The sequence below is a fragment of the Notolepis coatsorum genome (assembly GCF_963971535.1).
Source record: "Notolepis coatsorum genome assembly, chromosome: 13".
NCBI lineage: Eukaryota > Metazoa > Chordata > Actinopteri > Aulopiformes > Paralepididae > Notolepis > Notolepis coatsorum.
Genome location: NC_140177.1, coordinates 6,281,918 through 6,305,191, shown reverse-complemented (window position 1 = coordinate 6,305,191; position 23,274 = coordinate 6,281,918). Strand labels below are relative to the sequence as shown.

The 23,274-nt window shown below is 42.1% G+C and overlaps 1 protein-coding gene across 1 annotated transcript in view; it reads right to left on the bottom strand.

Annotated features, from left to right (window-relative positions):
- vps50 (VPS50 subunit of EARP/GARPII complex) overlaps positions 1-23,274 on the bottom strand; it is a gene marked incomplete at its 3' end in the record, with an annotated part of 123,027 nt that overhangs the window by 60,645 nt on the left and 39,108 nt on the right. Inside the window, exon 4 of the mRNA XM_084327070.1 lies at positions 14,490-14,561. Coding sequence (XP_084183196.1) covers positions 14,490-14,561 — 72 coding nt within the window. The remainder of the gene's footprint in view (positions 1-14,489; positions 14,562-23,274) is intronic.

The window sequence follows — 23,274 nt, the reverse complement described above, 5'->3', positions numbered from 1 at the left end:
CGGGAACGTATGGATGGGGGGGGGAAAAACTTTTTTGCATCTTGACCGGAAGAAACCCAGTGTCAAATGACTATAGTACTGTATCCATAACTATAATATAGAATATGGTTATAGCTCTACAAACAAGGTGACCTATACATTGATTTAATGGCTGGCATGAGGCAATAACTTTGCGGAAGAGGTGTGGCACTCAAAGTGTTAAACTGGGTATACAATAAGGCTGCACGATTTTGGGAATAGGACTGCGATTTTTCTGACAGATATTGCAATTGCGATTAAATCTGCGATTATAATTATAATTTCTTTTAAGCAGCCCCACAGAGCTTTATTGTAAAATGCGGCTTGCATCTGGCCTACGCACTGGGTCTGTTCGGGACACCGAGCCTGAAAATGTTTCTTTTTACCTGGGAATCGACACCGGTACCCAACGGTACCTTTTTTCTGTACTTTACTCTCCCACTCTGAAGTCTAAACTTCACAACACACAATCTAAAACCCCTTAACCTCCCTCTCCCAAACCGTTCCTACAACAATAACAACAACTTGCAAAGGAGATCTTGTATCTCAATGGGACTTTCTGGTTAAATTTTAAAAAATTAATAAAAAAAATGCGATATATATTTTTTTGCGATTTGCTAATTGCATCATTTCAAATCGTGATTTTGATTTTAAATCGATTAATCATTCAGCCCTAGTATACAATATATAAATTAGTACTACTGAGTAATAGTGCTAATCAGATGTATGTACAGAGTTGTAGTATATTAATATGTACAGTGATACAGTTATAAAGACACTATCTTTTTGGGGGACCCCACACCGTGTCGTAATTTCAACGTGGAATTAAGGAATATCAAAATAAAAGCACACGTTGTTGAACTTGATCATGCATATTTATTAGAAAATTGTATTACAGCACTATGTTATCAATACACATTTATAAAACGAGGCATATTTTAGCCAAAATACGTTGCCAGAACGTTAAAAAAAATTATTATAGATTTTTTTCAAAAAAATGATTACTTGCCAATGTGCGACCCCACTGTAACCTACCCACGACCCCACTTTGGGTCGCGACCCGTAGTTTGAGAACCGCTGTGTTATATGCAGGTGTATAAGTAGGTATATAGAAGGATTGTATTAACTCTACATTCACCTGGTTGGAACTGTATCTGTAGCGCTCCGCTTGGCCTGCTTCACATCACAGCCAGGGGAGCTGATTATACTGAAGGGGACTTCAGGTCTCCCGGAGCGACGCTACGTCATGTCGTTTCATTTTACTTACTCAGAACCCCTTTATAATATTACCTACATATAAAACCTGCCACTTATTTGTCAAACAGTCACCCAAAGGTTGTTGAAATGGTCCAACTTCCCCCAGTTTCCACCTTCAAACCCGCCCTCAAAGGCTGCAATTCGAAACTGGCCCCCGCAAATGTCAACCCCGCCCAAACCACCCACCCAACCCCCTCCAATGTACAGTTTCCTCCCCCTCGAATGTATATTATAGTTTCTGTTAGGATCTCTGTTAAACAGTACTGTATATTTATATATCTTGTATGTCACAAATGTAACAGTACTGTATATTCTGTATGTCATGTAGGGATGGGCATTTTCATCATTCCAGATCAATTGATCGCATGCTATACTTGATTGATCGTGTATTACTCGAAAAGGGAAAAAAACATTTAAAAAAAATGTATATAGAAAATGTTCTTGTATATATTACTAGAAACTTATTTTTGTTCATTCACGTATATATGTTTAAGGAAACCAACAAACAGTTATAATCTTACACATACATGTGAAAAGATATGTTAAAAAAAAATTCATAAAAATTTATCATTTCGATATATATATTTTTTTATAGCTACGAGTAATCGGTTAATCGCGCCCATCCCTAATGTCATGTATGTCATAAATGTCATGATATATATCTGTATATCTGTATGTTGTGTATGTCATAAATGAAATTGAAAATGGGGGACCCTGACGTAAACAAGACCAAAGTCTTTCTCTGGTCTGCATCCCCTTAACACTTTCAGCGCCACGCCTGGTTTTCCGTTTTACCGCTTGAATGCCACCATCGGCGCCAATGTTAACGTTAATATCGCCTAATCTATGTTTTAAATTATGGCTATGTGTCTAATCTGCCCATCGCATTATCAAAGACTATTTTCCAGTCAGTGCTGTGAAGGCAGATTGTTTTTTTATCGCGTCGTTGCCGTTTCAGAGCAGTTAGAAAAGCCCCCGTTTTGATATAAAAAACAGCTCATTCTGGAGCATTCTATGAAAATCGTCTTTTAGTGGAATATTCCACAACGTTGATATTCGTCGGCCTTTTTATGAATCGTTTTCAAATAAACGCTAGATGGTCAATATTATACGTGCACGCAAGCACATTACGGCCGCGCACTGATAATCGCTCCGTTGATTTCCTCACAGACTTTTACAGTGAAACCGAAAGAAGACATTTCACAAAACAGCTTATAACTTCATCAAACTTACTCTGATTATCCTACCACTGATAACATAGAGTCCTTACCTGACATCAGATGGTATCCAACTGGTATATTCCAATTCCTGATCACCATTCGAAAAAATCGATACGTGTATGGATCCAACGCGATACAGTAGAACTCCATGATCCGCGGGGATCTGAGGCTCCAGAATGAACTCTAGTAACCCCGGCTGGATCAGTGAACTGGAAAATGTGGAGTACCGGATTTTTTTCCCCATTCATTTTCATTGAGTCCATTCCAAAATCACTTATGTCATCTGGGAGACGACAGGGGGCGCTTTTTTCCACAGTGATCGCCGGCGCCCCTCGGCTATACTCGGGTAGGCTCGGGTGATGCAATAATTTTTCAGATCGCAAAAAAATAATAATAATAATAATTCCGAGAAATCTCGTGAGTGGCACACAACCACCTATAAAAAAACCAGAGAAATCTCGTGAGTGGCACTGAAAGAGTTAACAATTGTGTGTATTGAGCCATACTGTATTATTGTACCCAATCTGCAATCTGTTAATAACGTTTTCAATCAATCAATCAATCAATCAGAGTCTGTCTGGTGTCTGGGCGCTGACATTTTGATTAGAACGTTAAAGTCGCATTCGATTCAGCAGGAAACAGGCAGACTCTCTCTCTCTTTTGCTCGGACTACAACGCATGCCGTTTATCAGGCCAGTTAGGGCACCTCGTGTATACGGTTTACTTTTACTCACTCATAATAATATACATTCAGATTCAAATTCTTCATTGCCTATATTTATTGTAACGTATAATATAACCGATAGGGAGGGCGGCTGAGTGGCGCAGTGGGCAAGGCGCTCGCCACTAACGCATGAGACGCTGGTATCGAGCCCAGCTCTCGGCGTTGCTACCGGCTTGGCCGGCCGTCATACTAACACAATTGGCAAGTGTTAGAGGGTGGGAAAGCCGGTGGGTGGGGATTGGACGTTGTGGACAGCGACTCCTACAGGTCGGTTGGGTGACGCCGGTGCGGCGGAAGCAGGAGGTAACGGGGGCAGCGTGAGCCTCCCACGCGTTACTCCTCGCCACTGAGAGTTCGAGCTGCTGCGGTGAAAAGATGCGACAGGCTGCCTCCTCGTGTACCGGAGGGGACACGTGATGCAAGGCTTCTGTCCTCACTACAGCCGACCAGTGGGAGGCATAGTCTAGCAACGTTCGAGACAGGGGAGGGAAGAATTGGAAATACGAAATTGGGATGGGAGAAAAAATAAGGAGAAAAAGTGGATCCAAAAAATATATAACCGATAGGCTAGGGCATACAGACAGACCCTGCACCTTTGTTTACAGTGTTTATTTTTCTCATATATTTATATTCAGATCAAATTGTATATTTATGTCTTTCTACTATTACCCTGCCCATACCTGTACCTCCCCACCCCTGCTATGCTGCCAGAATCTCCCCAAGGGGATCAATAAAGGAATATCTTATTTTAAGCTCGGCTCTCAACGGGACCTCACTAGTGGGATGTATATCTATTATTGCCTCGCACTCCAGAAGCATTACCAAAAATTACAATACAACATGTATAGATTATGGCTAGTTTGAATATAATGATATGGAACACCGGGGGAATAAATAACCAACTCAAACGCAAAAGCGTGCTCACACTGATGAAAAAAGAACATGTGGACATTGCTCTGCTAAGCGAAACGCACATTCTAGAGAAATACATAGATAAATTAGCGGACAACACATACCATAATATTAGTCACTCTTCTATTGGTACGAGAACTCGGGGTGTAGCCATAGTTGTTAAACGTAAGTTGAATATTGTACTAAAGGGAGTATGGTCTGATGTAGAAGGTCGGATAACTATAGCTAAGATTGAACATAAGAACAGGAAAATAGCGTTGGTAGCGGTATACGCCCCAAATTTGTACGAAGAAGATTTCTTCACTACACTAACCAATGCAATGTTAGACATTCCCGATTACTCATTTATAATAGGTGCGGATTTTAATGCCATCTGGAACCCAAGGATGGACAAATCTTACCTCGCCTTTTCCAGCGAACAAAAGAATTCATCGAAGGCATTAAAGGATTGGTCGAAGATTACAGGTGTAAATGACTTATGGCGGTTACTTAATCCCACGACCCGAAAGTACTCTCGTCGATCTGCGAGACATAATACACTATCCAGAATAGATTATGTCTTTGCATCACAGAGACTATTTGATAATTATGAAGTGGAAATGATACCCAACGCACTATCAGATCACTGTTATTTACTCCTTAAAGGTACATTTGGTATACTATCCTCCCGAGCCCCAAGATGGCGATTTAACTCGTTGCTGCTTAATAACAAGGAATTCATTACACAACTCAAAGAAGCTCTTATAGTATTCCAACGGGAGAATGCAAACTCGGTGCAAGACCCCAGAATAATATGGATGTCGGTAAAGGGAATGATCAAAGATTTCACGGATAGCTTTTCCTCCAAAATGCGCAAGAATAAATGCACAAAACTGGCTGAGCTGGAAACGCTTTACTCAACGTTATTTAATTCTCTAAAATACAACAACTCAACTCGACTAGAGAATCAAGTTAACGTACTAAAAATAGAGATCAATGCCATATACAGACAACAATCGGAAATACAAATACGCAGCACAAGACAACAGCAGTACTCCCATGGTTCCAAACCTAGTCATCTATTAGCCATGCGATTAAGAATTAATGCAAAATTTGCAGATATAACTACCATTATACAACGGCATGTAAATTTCTCGATTCTGATTGGCCATTCACACGTCTTTATTGGTAACAATCCACGGTCCTGGGCTCAGGACCCGCCCACAACCAAATCACATAACCCTCCCCGGCTCACTCCGGGAGAAAACAGGATCGCGGACATGAAATGGTTATGTTGAAAGCACCATAACGACTAAATATGAAGCGATTCTGTCAAGGGGAATGTGTTAGTATTTTAAACAATGTTGGATGATGTAATTGATGGGTCTTGACTCAATCTAGAACAAAAGAAAAATCGCGGATTGATTGATAGATTAATTGATTGATTTAAATTTCTTCCTTCCTACTTTCCGACTGCAGCGTTCTCTCTCACACTGTCCGACGCTGGCGTACCCACAAACACACACATACACACACACACACACACACACACACACACACACACACACACACACATACACACACACACACGCACACACACACACTGTGACACACACTGTGACACACACACACACACACACACACACACACGCACACACACACACACACACTCCTGTCTGCAACAGCGGGGGAGTCAGACTGAGAGAGAAGCAGCGCTGTTTTAAGTGAGCATGGTCTATTGAATTGATTGATTGGTTGATTGCTAATTTTATTACTGTACCCCTGGTTTCCAACTGGTTAAGTTTAGGCTAAAAGAAATAAATAAAAAAATAGGGCGAAGAAAACGTTTTTTTCCTATAGGGCAAAGAAAACGTTTTAATAAATTTTCAATCAATCATTCCAATAATACACAGTTGGATGTGTTAGTTGGTTGGATGCACTTCAAGCTGCTTCCACATGAGGCAACTTCTCTCAATCATTCCAATAATACACAGTTGGATGTGTTAGTTTGGTTGGATGCACTTCAAGCTGCTTCCACATGGAGTTGTGGGAACTACTTTTTCTGGCGGATGGTTTTTTCAATAAATCTTCGATTAATGTGTGTTTATTGTATAGAAATAAGGTTGGATGAATCTGGCAGTTGTATAAAAGCTTTACACCACGTGCAGTCGTGATTTGTGACCAATAAACCATGCCTAGGGGGGTCTAACGACCCTCGGCTGCGCCTCGGGCCTAACAACCACCCCTAGGCATGGTTTATTGGTCACAAACCACTCCTGCGTGTGATGTAATGCTTAATTAGAGCACAACAAGTACTTGTAACAGATCCTGTAAAAATAAACGATACATTCAAAGAATTCTACTCCGACTTATATAAATCAGAAACGACCTTCGATCAAAACAAAATGGACACATTTCTTAATCAAATTATTCTCCCTAAACTTTCAGAGGATGACGCTAAACAGTTAGAAACACCGATCACACTAGAGGAACTCAAGAAGGCCATAACCGCAATGCAAAGTGGTAAGGCTCCTGGAAGAGACGGTTTCCCATCAGAAATGTACCTTTCTTGTTGGGACATAATTGGTCCCTTATTACTAAATATGATCTTATACTCAGTCAAGGAGGGGAACTTCCATAAGAATGACAATATTGCACTCATAACAGTTCTCCTTAAAAAAGACAAAGACCCCAACGAGTGCGGTAGTTATAGACCTTTAAGCCTCCTCGGAACCGATATCAAACTGTACTCTAAGGTATTAGCCATCAGATTACAAAAGCATATGACGTCTTTAGTTCACCCGGACCAAACTGGCTTCATAAGAGGCCGCCTGATCACTGATAACATAAGACGAATACTGCACGTACTAGATGCCGACAAGGATGACACCATACTGTGAAGTGCCACAGAACAACAGTGACCCTTTTGGAAATTGACATCCTGTTCGTTCCTTTATAACCAGTATATTCTTTATAGACTTTAAAACTAAACTCTGGTTGGAAGATAGTGAAATGATTGTTCTGCTTAAAAAAGAATTGCCTGGTCTGCATAAGAGGTGTCTGTGAGAGCAGGCCTGCAGTAGGGAGTTAACCCTAAAGAATGTGACCCTGAGAGGCAGCAGGAGAGGAGAGTAAACTGTAATGTTAACCCTTACAGTGAGGAAGCAGAACAGACATGCATTTATGTTCTGAGGTGATGGGGCCCCAGGGGAGGTAAAGGCTGAGGTTGTGAAATTTTAGAGTAAAGGAAACACCCGTCATGTATACAGAGTCTTGAAACGATAGAGAGAATCTTAAAAACTATATAACAATTAAATGTTAAATGTTTACAGTAAAGTTTTCATAATGTCATGCTTATAATTAACTGTCAGTAGAGAATAATACTAAATGATGTGTAAACTGTTTTTCTGGAGGAGGGCATCTCTGAAGATTCTCTGCTATAACCTCTAAGGAGTCTTGATAAGAAATCTTATGGATGGCCTCGCCCGGTACTGCCTGGTACCACATGGTTACCACAGGCAAACCCTTTGTTTGTTCTGAAAAATGGAGGGACTGTCTCTTACTTAAAAACACTAGGTAACTAAAGGTAACGCGAGTGAAAGGAGGAGAGTCCATCCTAACTACGTATTGTATTTTGGTTTGCTAAGCGAAATGACATCCCTGTGACATCACTGTTTTTAGACCAATCGGAATATGATACAGGATCAATATAAAAATGACTGTTGCCCATTCAAGAGGCAGACTTGTCCCTGGATGCTATGAAGGCCTTTGACAGGCTGGAATGGTCGTATCTGTGGGCAGTGCTAGAAAGGATGGGGTTAGGAAAAGGATTCATCGATATGATTAAAGTATTATACAAAGACCCATCGGCCATGATTACAACAGGCACAATCATCTCTGAAATATTTCCGGTATCACGCTCTGCCAGACAGGGTTGTCCTCTTAGTCCCGGACTGTTCAATCTATCATTAGAGCCTTTAGCACAATATATAAGACAATCCCAATCCATAGAACCTATCGTAATCAAGGGCACACAACAAAAAATTTGTTTATATGCGGACGATGTAATATTGTTCATGCAAAACCCCAACACCACATTGCCTCATCTGCTCAAGTTGATTGAGGACTTTGGTGATTTATCGGGATTTAAGATAAATTGGCCGAAGTCGGCTTTCCTTCCACTTAACACCCCTGCAAAAAAAGATACAACCCTCCCAGGACAGATACCGATGGTAAAACATTTCAGATGCTTGGGAGTGGAAATATTCCCTACCATAAGACAAACGGTGAAGCACAACTACACAAAAATCCAAAACAAAATCAAAGACGACCTTGATAGATGGGCAAAACTTAAGAACACAGTACAAGCACAGATATCAATAGTTAAGATGGATGTACTACCTAAAATCAACTTCTTCTGTTCAATGCTACCGTTACCCCCTCCAGAGGGTTACTGGAAAAGATTACACTCCTCCACATACAAATTTATTTGGAATAACAAACCACCACGTATAAAAAGATCCACCGCACAGAGAAATAAAGCAGATGGTGGCATGGCATTTCCAGATTTTTTCCTATATTTTAAGGCGTACTCATTAAGTCCATTGACAACATGGTTTGACTCCCAAGCATTAGCATCTTGGAGAAAAATAGAAGAAAACATAGTAGCCCCACATAGACTGAAGGACATAGCATACACTAAACTACCAATCAAGCACTGTGAACGAAAATTTGGCCCCATAATTACTCATGCGATCCGGATATGGCGTGAATCACAAAAAAAAAATCCTAACCCACAAGAATGGCACAATCATACTCCCTTATTCAATAACAATGCTCTCTTAATTGGAAAACGACCTATAAGATTCCCTATATGGGAAGAGCAAGGCATACACTCATTAGGGGATGTTTTTAACAAACAGGGTTTTTGTAGTGATAAAGAAATACGCAAAAAATTTTATCTCACCAAGTCCACATGGCTTTTTCACAAACAGTTAGAGCTATGTTTGAAGTCTCACGGTGTTCCATTAGACAGACCAATTGAACACCACAGATACCACAAATTCTTCTACTCAAGAGAGACATCGAGAGGTTTTGTTTCAGAATTTTATCATCAATTACTAACGTCCTCGTATGAAACCCTCCAACTTGACTCTGTCTGGAGGAGGGATATACCAGACCTGGAAAATGACTTTGATTGGCAAGGAGCCTGGGCAAATGTCCGACTTACATCAAGGAACCCGGATCATCAACAAATCAATCTTAACTATATTCACAGGACATACTTGACTCCTATAAGACTGTGCCGAATGGGGCTCAAACAAGATTCCAAATGCACCCAATGTACAAATGGGGACGAAGGGACATTTATGCACATGTATTGGGACTGCTCACCAGTTAAGGCATTCTGGAAAGATGTGACCCAACAAATATCAAAACTCGTATCTTGGAATATACCTGTACACCCCTCGGTATTGCTGTTGAATGATGTTTTTGAGTTTGCAGTGAATCCACAGCTAAAGAGATTGGTTTTATCGGGTATCACAGTAGCCAAAAAGCTGATCGCATCACGCTGGTTTCAACCGGAAAAAATGTGCCGTAAAGTTTGGTTTCTTACATATCTCGATGTAATTTACCATGAAATATCTACAGCAAGAATTCTGGGTCTCAATGAATCCAAAATGTCAATGTGGTTAGAAGTGGTGGAGAGAATAAAAGCTAGCTTATAATGGTAGTGTCTGGTTAGGTGCGAGGGATAGTGGAGGTACTTCTCAAGGTGGGGTCCGGGAGGGGGGGGTTCGAGCTGAGCATATGTGTGTAGGTTTTTTTTTTTTAGATAACAGGTATTATGGGTATATCTCATATAAAACAACTAACCAAAAGGTGATCTCATTGGATGTGCCCTGACAATTAATGCTTGTATATCTTATCGTGTGTTGTCATGTTTGTTTATATGTTTGTTTAAAAAATAATAAAAAAATAAAATACAAAAAAAAAGAGGCAGACTTTTTTGAGAGATTTTGTGGAGATGACTGAATCCTGATACATTGTAAGCTGAAACCCGTGTACTTATAAAAATGAAACTGAGCCTTTAATGTAATCTTATACTGTTAAAAAATAAAACAATCTTCTTTTGGAACAACACCCTTTTGCTTCCATTCTTCCCAAAACTGAAAGACGACTGGTAAGCATGGAGATGTTTTTTTGCATTATAACTTTACCCGTAATGTGCCTGATTTATGATGTAAAAAACCTTAGAAGTGTGGCTTTCCCCAGACGGAGGCCTAAGGAGAAAAATGTATATGTATATGGACTAAAGGTGGGTTCTGTATAAATGTGATTATCAAGTAAAGCCATACAGTGGTAATACGTGTAACCGAATAAGTGAAATAGATATCCTATGAATAGGAAAAGTCCTTCTCAGTGCAAAATAGAATAAGAATACTCCGCAACTCCAATCAATCAACCGCATGACTGGAGGGGACGGAGGGGTGCGTGTGTGGGCCTGGGTCGGCTGGGTTTAACCCCTGCAGTTTGTAGAAGCATTGAGTCCTGGACATCACAGACGTCGCAGGACGCTGCTTGAAGTTGAGATGCAGACCAATGAGTTATGGGGTTATCAATCTGACCGGGGCTTATGCCAGCACCTATCACATACCTAAGGCGATGCTGTCCCTGGATGCTATGAAAGCCTTTGACAGGCTGGAATGGTCGTATCTATGGGCAGTACTAGAAAGGATGGGGTTAGGAAAAGGATTCATTGATATGATTAAAGTATTATACAAAGACCCATCGGCCATGATTACAACAGGCACAATCATCTCCAAAATCTTTCCGGTATCACGCTCTGCCAGACAGGGTTGTCCTCTTAGTCCCGGACTATTCAATCTATCATTAGAGCCTTTAGCACAATATATAAGACAATCCCAATCCATAGAACCAATCGTAATCAAGGGCACACAACAAAAACATTTTTTATATGCGGACGATGTAATATTGTTCATGCAAAACCCCAACACCACATTGCCTCATCTGCTCAAGTTGATTGAGGACTTTGGTGATTTATCGGGATTTAAGATAAATTGGCCGAAGTCGGCTTTCCTTCCACTTAACACCCCTGCAAAAAAAGATATAACCCTCCCAGGAGAGATACCGATGGTAAAACATTTCAGATGCTTGGGAGTGGAAATATTCCCCACCATAAGACAAACGGTGAAGCACAATTACACAAAAATCCAAAACAAAATCAAAGACGACCTTGATAGATGGGCAAAACTTAAAAACACAGTACAAGCACGGATATCAATAGTTAAGATGGATGTACTACCTAGAATCAACTTCTTCAGTTCAATGCTACCGTTACCCCCTCCAGAGGGTTACTGGAAAAGATTACACTCCTCCACATACAAATTTATTTGGAATAACAAACCACCACGTATAAAAAGATCCACCGCACAGAGAAATAAAGCAGATGGTGGCATGGCATTTCCAGATTTTTTCCAATATTTTAAGGCGTACACATTAAGACCATTGACAACATGGTTTGACCCCCAAGCATTAGTATCCTGGAGAAAATTAGAAGAAAACATAGTAGCCCCACATAGACTGAAGGACATAGCATACACTGAACTACCAATCAAGCACTGTGAACGAAAATTTGGCCCCATAATTACTCATGCGATCCGGATATGGCGTGAATCACAAAAAAAAAATCCTAACCCACATAAATGGCACAATCATACTCCCTTATTCAATAACAATGCACTCTTAATTGAAAAACGACCTATAAGATTCCCTATATGGGAAGAGCAAGGCATACACTCATTAGGGGATGTTTTTAACAAACAGGGTTTTTGTAGTGATAAAGAAATACGCAAAAAATGTAATCTCACCAAGTCCACATGGCTTTTTTACAAACAGTTACAGCTATGTTTGAAGTCTCACGGTGTTCCATTAGACAGACCAATTGAACACCACAGATACCACAAATTCTTCTACGAAAGAGAGACATCTAGAGGTTTTGTTTCAGAATTTTATCATCAATTACTAACGTCCTCGTATGAAACCCTCCAACTAGACTCTGTCTGGAGGAGGGATATACCAGACCTGGAAAATGACTTTGATTGGCAAGGAGCCTGGGCAAATGTCCGACTTACATCAAGGAACCCGGATCATCAACAAATCAATCTTAACTATATCCACAGGACATACTTGACTCCTATAAGACTGTGCCGAATGGGGCTTAAACAAGACTCCAAATGCACCCAATGTACAAATGGGGACGAAGGAACATTTATGCACATGTATTGGGACTGCTCACCAGTCAAGGCATTCTGGAAAGATGTGACCCAACAATTATCAAAACTCGTATCTTGGAATATACCTGTACACCCCTCGGTATTACTATTGAATGATGTTTTTGAGTTTGCAGTGAATCCACAGCTAAAGAGATTGGTTTTATCGGGTATCACAGTAGCTAAAAAGCTGATCACATCACGCTGGTTTCAACCGGAAAAAATGTGCCGTAAAGTTTGGTTTCTTACATATCTCGATGTGATTTATCAAGAAATATCTACAGCAAGAATTCTGGGTCTCAATGAATCCAAAATGTCAATGTGGTTAGAAGTGGTGGAGAGAATAAAAGCTAGCTTATAATGGTAGTGTCTGGTTAGGTGCGAGGGATAGTGGAGGTACTTCTCAAGGTGGGGTCCGGGAGGGGGGGGTTCGAGCTGGAGCATATGTGTGTAGGTTTTTAGATAACAGGTATTAGGGGTATATCTTATATAAGACAATTAACTAAAATGTGATCTCATTGGATGTGCTCTGACAATTAATGCTTGTATATCTTATCGTGTGTTTATGTGTTTGTTTATGTGTTTGTTTAAAAAAGAATAAAAAAATAAAATACAAAAAAAGGAATATCTTATCATATATTAAATTAACTTAAGTTGGACCATTTCAACAATTTCAAGGTGAGAGAGGGGTGATGAGAATGGGCGAGAGATATTCACTGGAACACCATAGAGCTGTCAAGCATAATCAATAATAAACGAATGAATAAACAATGGTTGGTTTATTGACTATTTCAGCTCATATTGAAATATTCAGATGAACAGACCAACAGGTGTCTCATAGGTGTGACAGGTTATTGGCAACAAATGTTGCACAAAAATAGTCCTTATTCATAAATCATTTCTATAGTTACGATGAATAACAATATTGACGTAATACCAGGATTATAACTCCCAGGATTATTTATGACTCCTTAAACTAAGAGATAAGAAGTGGAGGGAGAGAGGCAGACACGAGGAAAAACGATAAAACATGGAGGGAGGGAGGGGGAGAGAGAGAGAGAGAGAGAGAGAGAGAGAGAGAGAGAGAGAGAGAGAGAGAGAGAGAGAGAGAGAGAGAGTCTGTGAGAGTCTGGAGTGACTGGCTGGTAAGGCTGAGCCCGAACGTTCGAACGTTCGTTCGTTACGCTGGCATTCGGATTGAAATTAATGGGTTTGAACGTTCGCAAAAAAAAATCCGTTTTTTGGTGGAACGTTTGGTGGAACGTTTGGTGGACACGCGACACGACCGGGGAGGTGGGGACGGTAGAGTGGGTTACACACAACATAGCAGTGCTCGAGGAGGTGGGGACGGCAGAGCGGGTTACACACAACACAGCAGTGCTCGAGCACCATGCCCATTTACACCATGCCCAAAAGATCCACCGTTTCCAACAAGCTAACTCTGAAGTACGATTTCAAACGAGTGGGAACTACTGGGATCATATGTCTTGGAAACAAAAGAACTGGAGATAAAACATTGTGGAGTGAACATCGCGCAACGCCTGGGTGAAGTGGCTGGCGCGTATGGCATACCCAACTAAAAGTGAGTGCGTTATACGATATTACCGGTATGTTTGACTGCCGTCTTTTCCCTTTATTTTCTTCCGAGTGCTTTGTTTACATGTTTACATGAACAGCCACCACTGTAAACAAAAATTTTTTCACCGATAGACTATGCAAATAGAAATCTATAATAATAAAATTAATTAATAAAAAAACGAACGTTCGAACGTCCGTTCGAAAAACCCTGGCGAACGTTCGAACCCTAAAAACAGGGTTTGGGGACAGCTTTACTGGCTGGCTGCTGGCTCCATGTGAAATGCTCGCCCCTTCAGTCATATCGCTTTCATTCATAACATTCACAACACGGCCGAGACTCTAGTCTGGAGCTGGGAAATTGGCTCCTATTCACACATGATCTGAGCTTTTCAGAGACAGACTGCAAGTGTGAAAGGCATTGTGTGTGTGTGTGTGTGTGTGTGTGTGTGTGTGTGTGTGTGTGTGTGTGTGTGTGTGTGTGTGTGTGTGTGTGTGTGTGTTACATACCGCAGCCTGCTGTCTCTTCAGCTTGTCTCTGTACTCCTCCAATTCCTGCAGGTTCAGCTCAGGTGGGAGTTTCTGAGAACACCCCCCCCCCCACACGCACACACACACACACAGACACACACACACACACACAGTAGAGAACATTACAATACAGCCTCCTACATCCCATCCAGACACAATGACAACTAATAACTAGGGGTGTAAATATTTGACGCCACAACGATTCGATTACGATTCTTCAGGCAACGATTCAATGCATCATGAAATCTCTTCATTTAACCACGATTCGATTCGATGCGATGCGATTCGACCTTAGGATCGATGCGTTGTTACACCCCTACTAATAATAACAAATGAAATAATAGTTAAAGTTTCAAGTTCAAGTTTGCGGCTGGGTGGCACAGCGGACAGTACGCTCGTCACCAACGCAAGAGACACCGGGTTCGACTCCGGCTGTCGGCGTTGCCTCCGGCTTGGGCCGGCCGTCATACTAACTCAATTGGCAGAGTCAGCGGGAGGGGAGTCGAAGGGTGGTAATCTGGACGCTGTAAAACAGCGACTCCTACAGGTCGGTTGGGGCGCCTGCACAGCAGAGACAGGAAAATGGCGGGGGTAGTGTGAGCCTCCCACACGTTACTCCTCGCCAAATAAGAGTCCGCGCTGGCAGGTGAAAAGATGCGACTGGCTGCCTCCTCGTGTACCGGAGGGGACACGTGATGCAAGGCTTCTATCCTCCCTACAACCGGCCAGTGGGGGGCATATGCGAGCAACGTTCAAGACAGGGGAGGGAGAATTGGCACGGCGAAATTGGGATGGGAGAAAAATTGAAAAAAAAGGAGAAAAAGTGGATCAAAAGAAATATATATATACCGTAATTCCTCTAATAGTAACCCCGGCTTGTATTTGTTTCAACTGTAGCGGGTACCAGGCTTGTATTAGGAGGAGGCCTGTATAAGAGGGAGGCCTATATTTATATCTTCCTCCTTCCCTACTCTCTCTTCCCAGGAGCAGTCGCATTTTTATCTCCTCTCCCTCCTCCAGAGAAAACACCTCAAGGCCTCTCTCTTATCCGCTTGGAGACGTCCGTACCAGCCCTTACAGCTCGTTTCACCGGAGCCTAGGTCTGCACTCGCTGGAGAACGCTCAGACGTTTTGGCCTTTTTCTTCTTTCTTTTTACAGCAGAATCCTCAACTCAACTCGACTTTTGACCGTAATATGGATCTGATAAGCTGGGCTTTTACAGCGATTGATCGCATATTCTCTACAAGGAAGCAGAATGCGGATGACCCATTATGCCCTCTTGGGAGCTATCAGGCGGGATACACCATAAATTCATACGGGACCTGGCTCGCAATATGCTTTTTCCCACTGGAGATAAACGACGTTGAGGACGTATATCTTCTAATTGTCATGCTGCTCGGCCTGGGCACCGTCAGCTGCTGGATCTGGTACTGTCTGAAGCTAATTCGGAAGAAGTTGATTTCCCTGGCCAGGGATCTGGCCGGGATCAAGGAAAACCTTATGGAACTGTTTAAGAAGATCGCTGATCTAAGTACCCTGCGCGGTGATGAACAATTGAGCTCCAAGACCATGTTGGAAAGAGGCGAACTCTATCATGTAGACGAACAGTCATGCTTGAAGACAATTCTTGAGAGACTTGCTTCTAACCATGCAGAGGAACTTTCGCGGTCACAGGCCATACTGGACATCACGTCGGAAATTAGGGACGTGAAAATAAAAATGCCACCGTACCGTAATAGGGGATACGACGATGGTGACGATGATTAGACAAAATTGACCTGATTTTAACTATATGCGGCATATCTGCCTCGAGCTGCATGTTATCACCCCCCCCCCCCTCCCCCTTCCCACACCCTCCTTATCCTTTCTGCTGTGGAACGGACCGAGGCCAGGGTCAACGCGGAGGAGTTGACTCTCCGGCGATGTGTGATTCTGGGAAAGAGGAGACGGTCTGTACTAGCTGGAAGCGATAAGATTGATGAGGCCCCCCCCTACCCCCACCCCCCCACCCACCCCCCCCACCCCATCCGCACCTGCTGTTGTGACTCATCTGGCGCCACAGCCATACGTAGGCTGCCTCTGATGCGCGACGGTGGGGGCCCCCCTTGACTGCTCCACAACCAAATTCCTTACCCGAATTTCCAATGCCCCCCCCCCCCCCCCCCCACTCCGCCCTCCCTCCAGTTCACCAGGCGCGATCCACTGTGTTCACATGGTGGAATGCAGCCGACTATCGCATACAGTGTCTCAGGCCTCCTGTAATGCTGACATGTGTCAACAAATGTACATGTCTGTTGAATTTATGCTGTGCCATTGTTACTGTAAAAATGTAATGATTGTGTTGTTGTTAATATCATTTATGAGACGTTGAGCTGTATGTGTGTGTCACGAATTTCCCCAAGGGGATTAATAAAGGAATATCTTATCTTATCTTATCTTATCTTATTTCAAATTTTCAAACGGATCATAATGAATAAATCAACATTTTGTGTCAGTTTGAACCCAGTAAAATGTACTGGGTTCATTTATTGAAACCAAGTACTGTATGAAATAGTAAACAGTGCAATTACAGGTGGTCACTGGTCATTTCAACGTTTTCAAAGTGAAATCAAGTAACTAGCTCAGTATGCAGCTCAGTATATTAGTAACCCGGCTTGTATTAGGAGGCCGGCTTATAATTGCTTAGCTCAAGAGCGCACCCGGCCATTAATAGAGACCCGGCTTGTATTTGAGACCCGGTTACTATTAGAGGAATTACGGTATATATATATTTAAATAAGGTAAATAAAAACACACGTCCGTGCATAATAAATAGAACCAAGTAGAGAGAGAGCGTTTATCAGGTAAACAGTAAACAAACTGTGTTGGGGGTGGCGGTGGGGTTGGGGGGGGGGTGAGATAACATAACGAACCCGGGGGCCCCAAAAGGATGATGGGTAATTACTTTCCCCTCGGCAGAGTGTCTCATTTCAGATCGCCGTGGTGATACCCGCCTGAATCTAATGAGACGCCACGCGGTTCTGTCAGGCGGATACGACCCGTCACTCCGAGAGTGTGTGTGGGGGGGGGGGGGGGGGAGGCTGAGCAGGTGAGGGGGGGCACCGGCTGTGCTACTGGTTCGTAGAGGTGATATCATATCACTGATACCACTCGTTAATATCAGCGTCGTTAAGCGTTCTTGAGTTTATTAGGATGCCCATTAGCTGTTGCATGACAACAACTAGTCTTCCTGGGGTCCACACAAAGCTAGGGATGCACCGATCCGACTTTTTCAGTCCCGATACCAATGGGTATTGTCAATTTTTTTTTTACAAAAAAGTTTCAAAAATTCAAAAATTAATCCACTTTTTTTTTTTATACATTTAAACTTATTTTGTTTTTAAGAATTGTAAAGGATCACAAGTGTGTTTTTGATTTGTTGTAAACAAAGACAGAAAATAAACTTCATTCATTCTGTAACTGAGGGGTACAATTCCCTGACTGTATTGTTAGATATGGTATTTAATACCACTACCTCTTGTACTTTAACTTCTGGCCATCCAGTACATGATATAAGTATGATGAACACTTTCCCACCTGATGAAACGAATCCACACAAATGTACAAATCGAAGGTTTAATATAGCAAAAGGTATATACAACGTTCACTTGTTTACACTTATGATTTGAAATATGCACTTTTATGGCAAATGAGTATTCGTAGGTAAATCAACATTGAATGTCCAATCTCTGGTTACGCAGGGAGTAAGTATACAACCTGGAATATTTAGGAAACGATAGCGATGGTACTTAAATGATTATAGCTGGATACACTAAAAGGGGGGGGGGTCCCGCTGGTTGTAAGACAGTAGGAGGGGGGGGTTAGAGAAGCCGCTGGCGGTATCCCATCTGGCCGACGGTGTCTTGGGAGAATTCAAAGTCTTGAACACGGTGCCCACAGAACCTCGGTCCGCAGACGAATACAGCTGGACCCTCTGTGGACGGTAGCTGCCGGTCCACAACGGAGAGACGTGAGGCGACCTCACTGGTGTAGAGCGCCGTCTCACCTGGAGTCCTCTCCGGGGGGTAGTTCCAACACTCCGCAGTGTTGGCCTTTATCCATGGAATAATCAAAGCACCCAAAGCATAATCCAAGCCGTGGAAGGCTCGCCGTCGTCCGGGTAGAGTAATCCAATATACAGGTCCAGTCGCCCTGGCCCGGAGCTCCTCGGATGCAAGCACCACTAGGGGTCTGCCCAGCCTGGTTAAGCGTCCAGATAACGTCAGGAACGATGGGGGTACTGATAACTTTAGAACTCTAACCGAACGATGCACCATACATAAATAGACTATTATTAGCTTAATAGAATACGTCCAACTCGACGGTATAGTGCCAAACTATGACTATTCAACTATTAATCTACACGATATCCCAATGCCTATTCTGGGGCCAAGTAGGCCTTACTACACCACACGTGCGTCGTGGGGAGGCTTCGCGTCTGTCACTCTGTTGGAGGGTAAAGAACTGGACTAAAAGAAAGTTCTACTTTACTTGCGCCATATATATATGCGCTATGAACAAATAGTACCATTCGTATTTCGCCCGACATATTCCTGCGCGGAACCGGGGCTTGCCACGACATGTTGGGCGGCACGATTGAACTTGGACCTAGGGGTATGTCAACCTGGCGCCAGGTTCTCGTCCAATGGTAGAATGAAACTATTATGGGCTGTTTAGTAGACTAAAGGGATATTCAGTGCATATTGTACAAGGAATATACAGGGGATATCAAACGATATAAAAATACAATTAAATATATATATATAAATAAATATATATATTCGGTTTAATCTGATCCTTCACAACACATTCAATGAATAAACTGTATGACTGTCACTGTGTGGAAGAGACTGGGATCATTCTGTTGTGCAACAAGGCAACACCAGGCTTGACTTAAAACATTACTTTCCTAACTTAGTGGAACTAAATGTAACAAATTAACACATAGATATACATGTACTGAATGGTTATTTCTTATTTTATTTATTATTAAAACCTTTTTTTTAATCCGATACATATATATCTTTTTTTACCGATACCCGATCCAGCTATTTGACTGATATCGGCGGCCGATACCAATATCAGATCGGTGCATCCCTACACAAAACATAAAACAATACATTCGACAAGACTTTTACAGAACAGTAAATAATAAAAATAAAAGAAACAGAAGACTCAGTGGAGAGAGTAACCTCTCTGTAAGCGTGTTTGTTTATTGGGGGGGGGGGGGTGGGGGGGGGTGACCTCAGTGCAAGTACATTGTAAATTAATTCATAGGTGATCTGTGTTTATTCAGCGATTCATTTGTTCATTTATCCTTCAGTAATTAATTTAGCCTACACATTTGTTTGTTTATTTACTTGTTCTCTGTTTATCTTTAGGATGAGGTGGTTGTGTATTATTAATGATTTATTCACTAGCAGGATGCGTCTTTAGGTGGTTGTGTATATAGTTTTACTGAACAGTAGAGACTTAGATCATCAGTTTACTGAACAGTAGAGACTTAGATCATCAGTTTTACTGAACAGTAGAGACTTAGATCATCAGTTTACTGAACAGTAGAGACTTAGATCATCAGTTTACTGAACAGTAGAGACTTAGATCATCAGTTTACTGAACAGTAGAGACTTAGATCAGTTTACTGAACAGTAGAGACTTAGATCATCAGTTTACTGAACAGTAGAGACTTAGATCATCAGTTTACTGAACAGTAGAGACTTAGATCATCAGTTTACTGAACAGTAGAGACTTAGATCATCAGTGTACTGAACAGTAGAGACTTAGATCAGTTTTACTGAACAGTAGAGACTTAGATCAGTTTACTGAACAGTAGAGACTTTGATCAGTTTACTGAACAGTAGAGACTTAGATCATCAGTTTACTTAACAGTAGAGACTTAGATCATCAGTTTACTGAACAGTAGAGACTTAGATCATCAGTTTACTGAACAGTAGAGACTTAGATCATCAGTTTACTGAACAGTAGATACTTAGATCATCAGTTTTACTGAACAGTAGAGACTTAGATCATCAGTTTTACTGAACAGTAGAGACTTAGATCATCAGTTTACTGAACAGTAGAGACTTAGATCATCAGTTTACTGAACAGTAGAGACTTAGATCAGTTTACTGAACAGTAGAGACTTAGATCAGTTTTACTGAACAGTAGAGACTTAGATCATCAGTTTACTGAACAGTAGAGACTTAGATAATCAGTTTTACTGAACAGTAGAGACTTAGATCATCAGTTTTACTGAACAGTAGAGACTTAGATCATCAGTTTTACTGAACAGTAGAGACTTAGATCATCAGTTTACTGAACAGTAGAGACTTAGATCATCAGTTTACTGAACACTGAACAGTAGAGACTTAGATCATCAGTTTTACTGAACAGTAGAGACTTAGATCATCAGTTTACTGAACAGTAGAGACTTAGATCAGTTTACTGAACAGTAGAGACTTAGATCAGTTTTACTGAACAGTAGAGACTCTAGGGCTGTCCCCGACTAACGATTTGGATAGTAGACTTTGATTGGCCGAAATTAGCCGATAGTCGACTATTAGTAGACTATAAAAAATAAAAAATTAAGGGGGGAAAAGTATAATTTTTTTTTTCCATTTGGGCTGTGGGGGGGGGGGGGGTGCTTAACACTTTCAGTGCCACGGACGACATATCTCGTTTTATCAGCCCCCCCCGTTGAGTGCTCACAACGACAAATATCGTTTTATTGTTTTATTAGCGATCTGAATTCATATTTCATCAACTGAGTCTCCCGTTGGTACAGCAGCCCCTACAGAAGCTCAGATTGGAAAAAAGCGCCCCCTATCATCTATCCCTGTGTAACTGCAGGTCAGTCGCTTAGATCTGTAGATCTCTGGGGGGGGGGGAGCCAACTCGCTCCTTGTGCTGGCGAGCAGTCTGCTCAAGAGCGATCTGCTCGCGGGACGGAAATCAGCCTGGAATATATATTTACAGCAGCCAATAATCAATCAATAAGCGTGATCGATATTTGGAATGGCGATCAGGAATTGGACAAATCTTTTTGGAGAACATCTGATCTGAGGTAAGGAATCTATTTTACCAGTCTTGGGATAATCAGAGTTGTATTCGCTGAGATCTCAGCGTTTGCCCTATGCTGTGTGTGGCTGTGATCGCTGATGAGGAAATAAGAGAATCGATTTTTCAGCTCGCGTCTATAGCGTGCATACGTCTATAGCGTGCATTATACTATCGATAATCTAGCGTTTATTTGAAAACTATTCATAAATAGGCCGAAAAATTACAACGTTTTTGTGTATTCTAGAATATTCCAGTAAATGTCTTTTATCATGGAATCTTTATATTTTCCTTGAAAACGAGGGCTTTTCAAAATGCTATAAAACGAAAATGAACCGATAAAAAAACAATCCGCTTCGACAATGTTTACTGCAAACGAGTCATTGATAAGCGACGGGCAGATTAGACACATAGCCATAATTTAAAACATAGATTAGGCGTTTTTAACGCCAACATTGAAGTGGATGGTGGGCATTCAACGGGGTAAATCAACGTTAATCAAAGGCACTGATAGTGATAATGTCTGAAGGAGTCGACTGAAGGCTTCTTGTCCTCTGTGGGGGTGCTTATGTCTGAAGGAGTCGACTGAAGGCTCCTTGTCCTCTGTGGGGGTGCTTAATGTCTGAAGGAGTCGACTGAAGGCTCCTTGTCCTCTGTGGGGGTGCTTAATGTCTGAAGGAGTCGACTGAAGGCTTCTTGTCCTCTGTGGGGGTGCTTAATGTCTGAAGGAGTCGACTGAAGGCTTCTTGTCCTCTGTGGGGGTGCTTAATGTCTGAAGGGAGTCGACTGAAGGCTCCTTGTCCTCTGTGGGGGTGCTTAATGTCTGAAGGAGTCGACTGAAGGCTTCTTGTCCTCTGTGGGGGCTGTGGGGGTGCTTAATGTCTGAAGGAGTCGACTGAAGGCTTCTTGTCCTCTGTGGGGGTGCTTAATGTCTGAAGAGTCGACTGAAGGCTTCTTGTCCTCTGTGGGGGTGCTTAATGTCTGAAGGAGTCGACTGAAGGCTTCTTGTCCTCTGTGGGGGTGCTTAATGTCTGAAGGAGTCGACTGAAGGCTTCTTGTCCTCTGTGGGGGTGCTTAATGTCTGAAGGAGTCGACTGAAGGCTTCTTGTCCTCTGTGGGGGTGCTTAATGTCTGAAGGAGTCGACTGAAGGCTCCTTGTCCTCTGTGGGGGTTTCTTAATGTCTGAAGGAGTCGACTGAAGGCTTCTTGTCCTCTGTGGGGGTGCTTAATGTCTGAAGGAGTCGACTGAAGGTTTCTTGTCCTCTGTGGGGGTTTCTTAATGTCTGAAGGAGTCGACTGAAGGCTTCTTGTCCTCTGTGGGGGCTGTGGGGGGTGCTTAATGTCTGAAGGAGTCGACTGAAGGCTTCTTGTCCTCTGCAAAAGCATGCAATTGGTCCACTGATGGACACATCTTGATATTTGTCTAGTATAGTGTGTTCATTAGATGGTGAAATCCTCTTTCAGTGCCTCTGTGCCTGTTTTCGTAGGCAGTTAGCCTCTGGTATACGTGCCATTAGCGTTAGCCACGCTTCTAGGCCTCTTTTCTTTGGAAAGAATGATACAAAAAATGTTATAATAAAAATTGTAATTGTTTTATTTCCAGCTCCCTGACCCCTGACCCCCACACTGACCTCCAGCTCCCTGACCCCTGACCCCCACACTGACCTC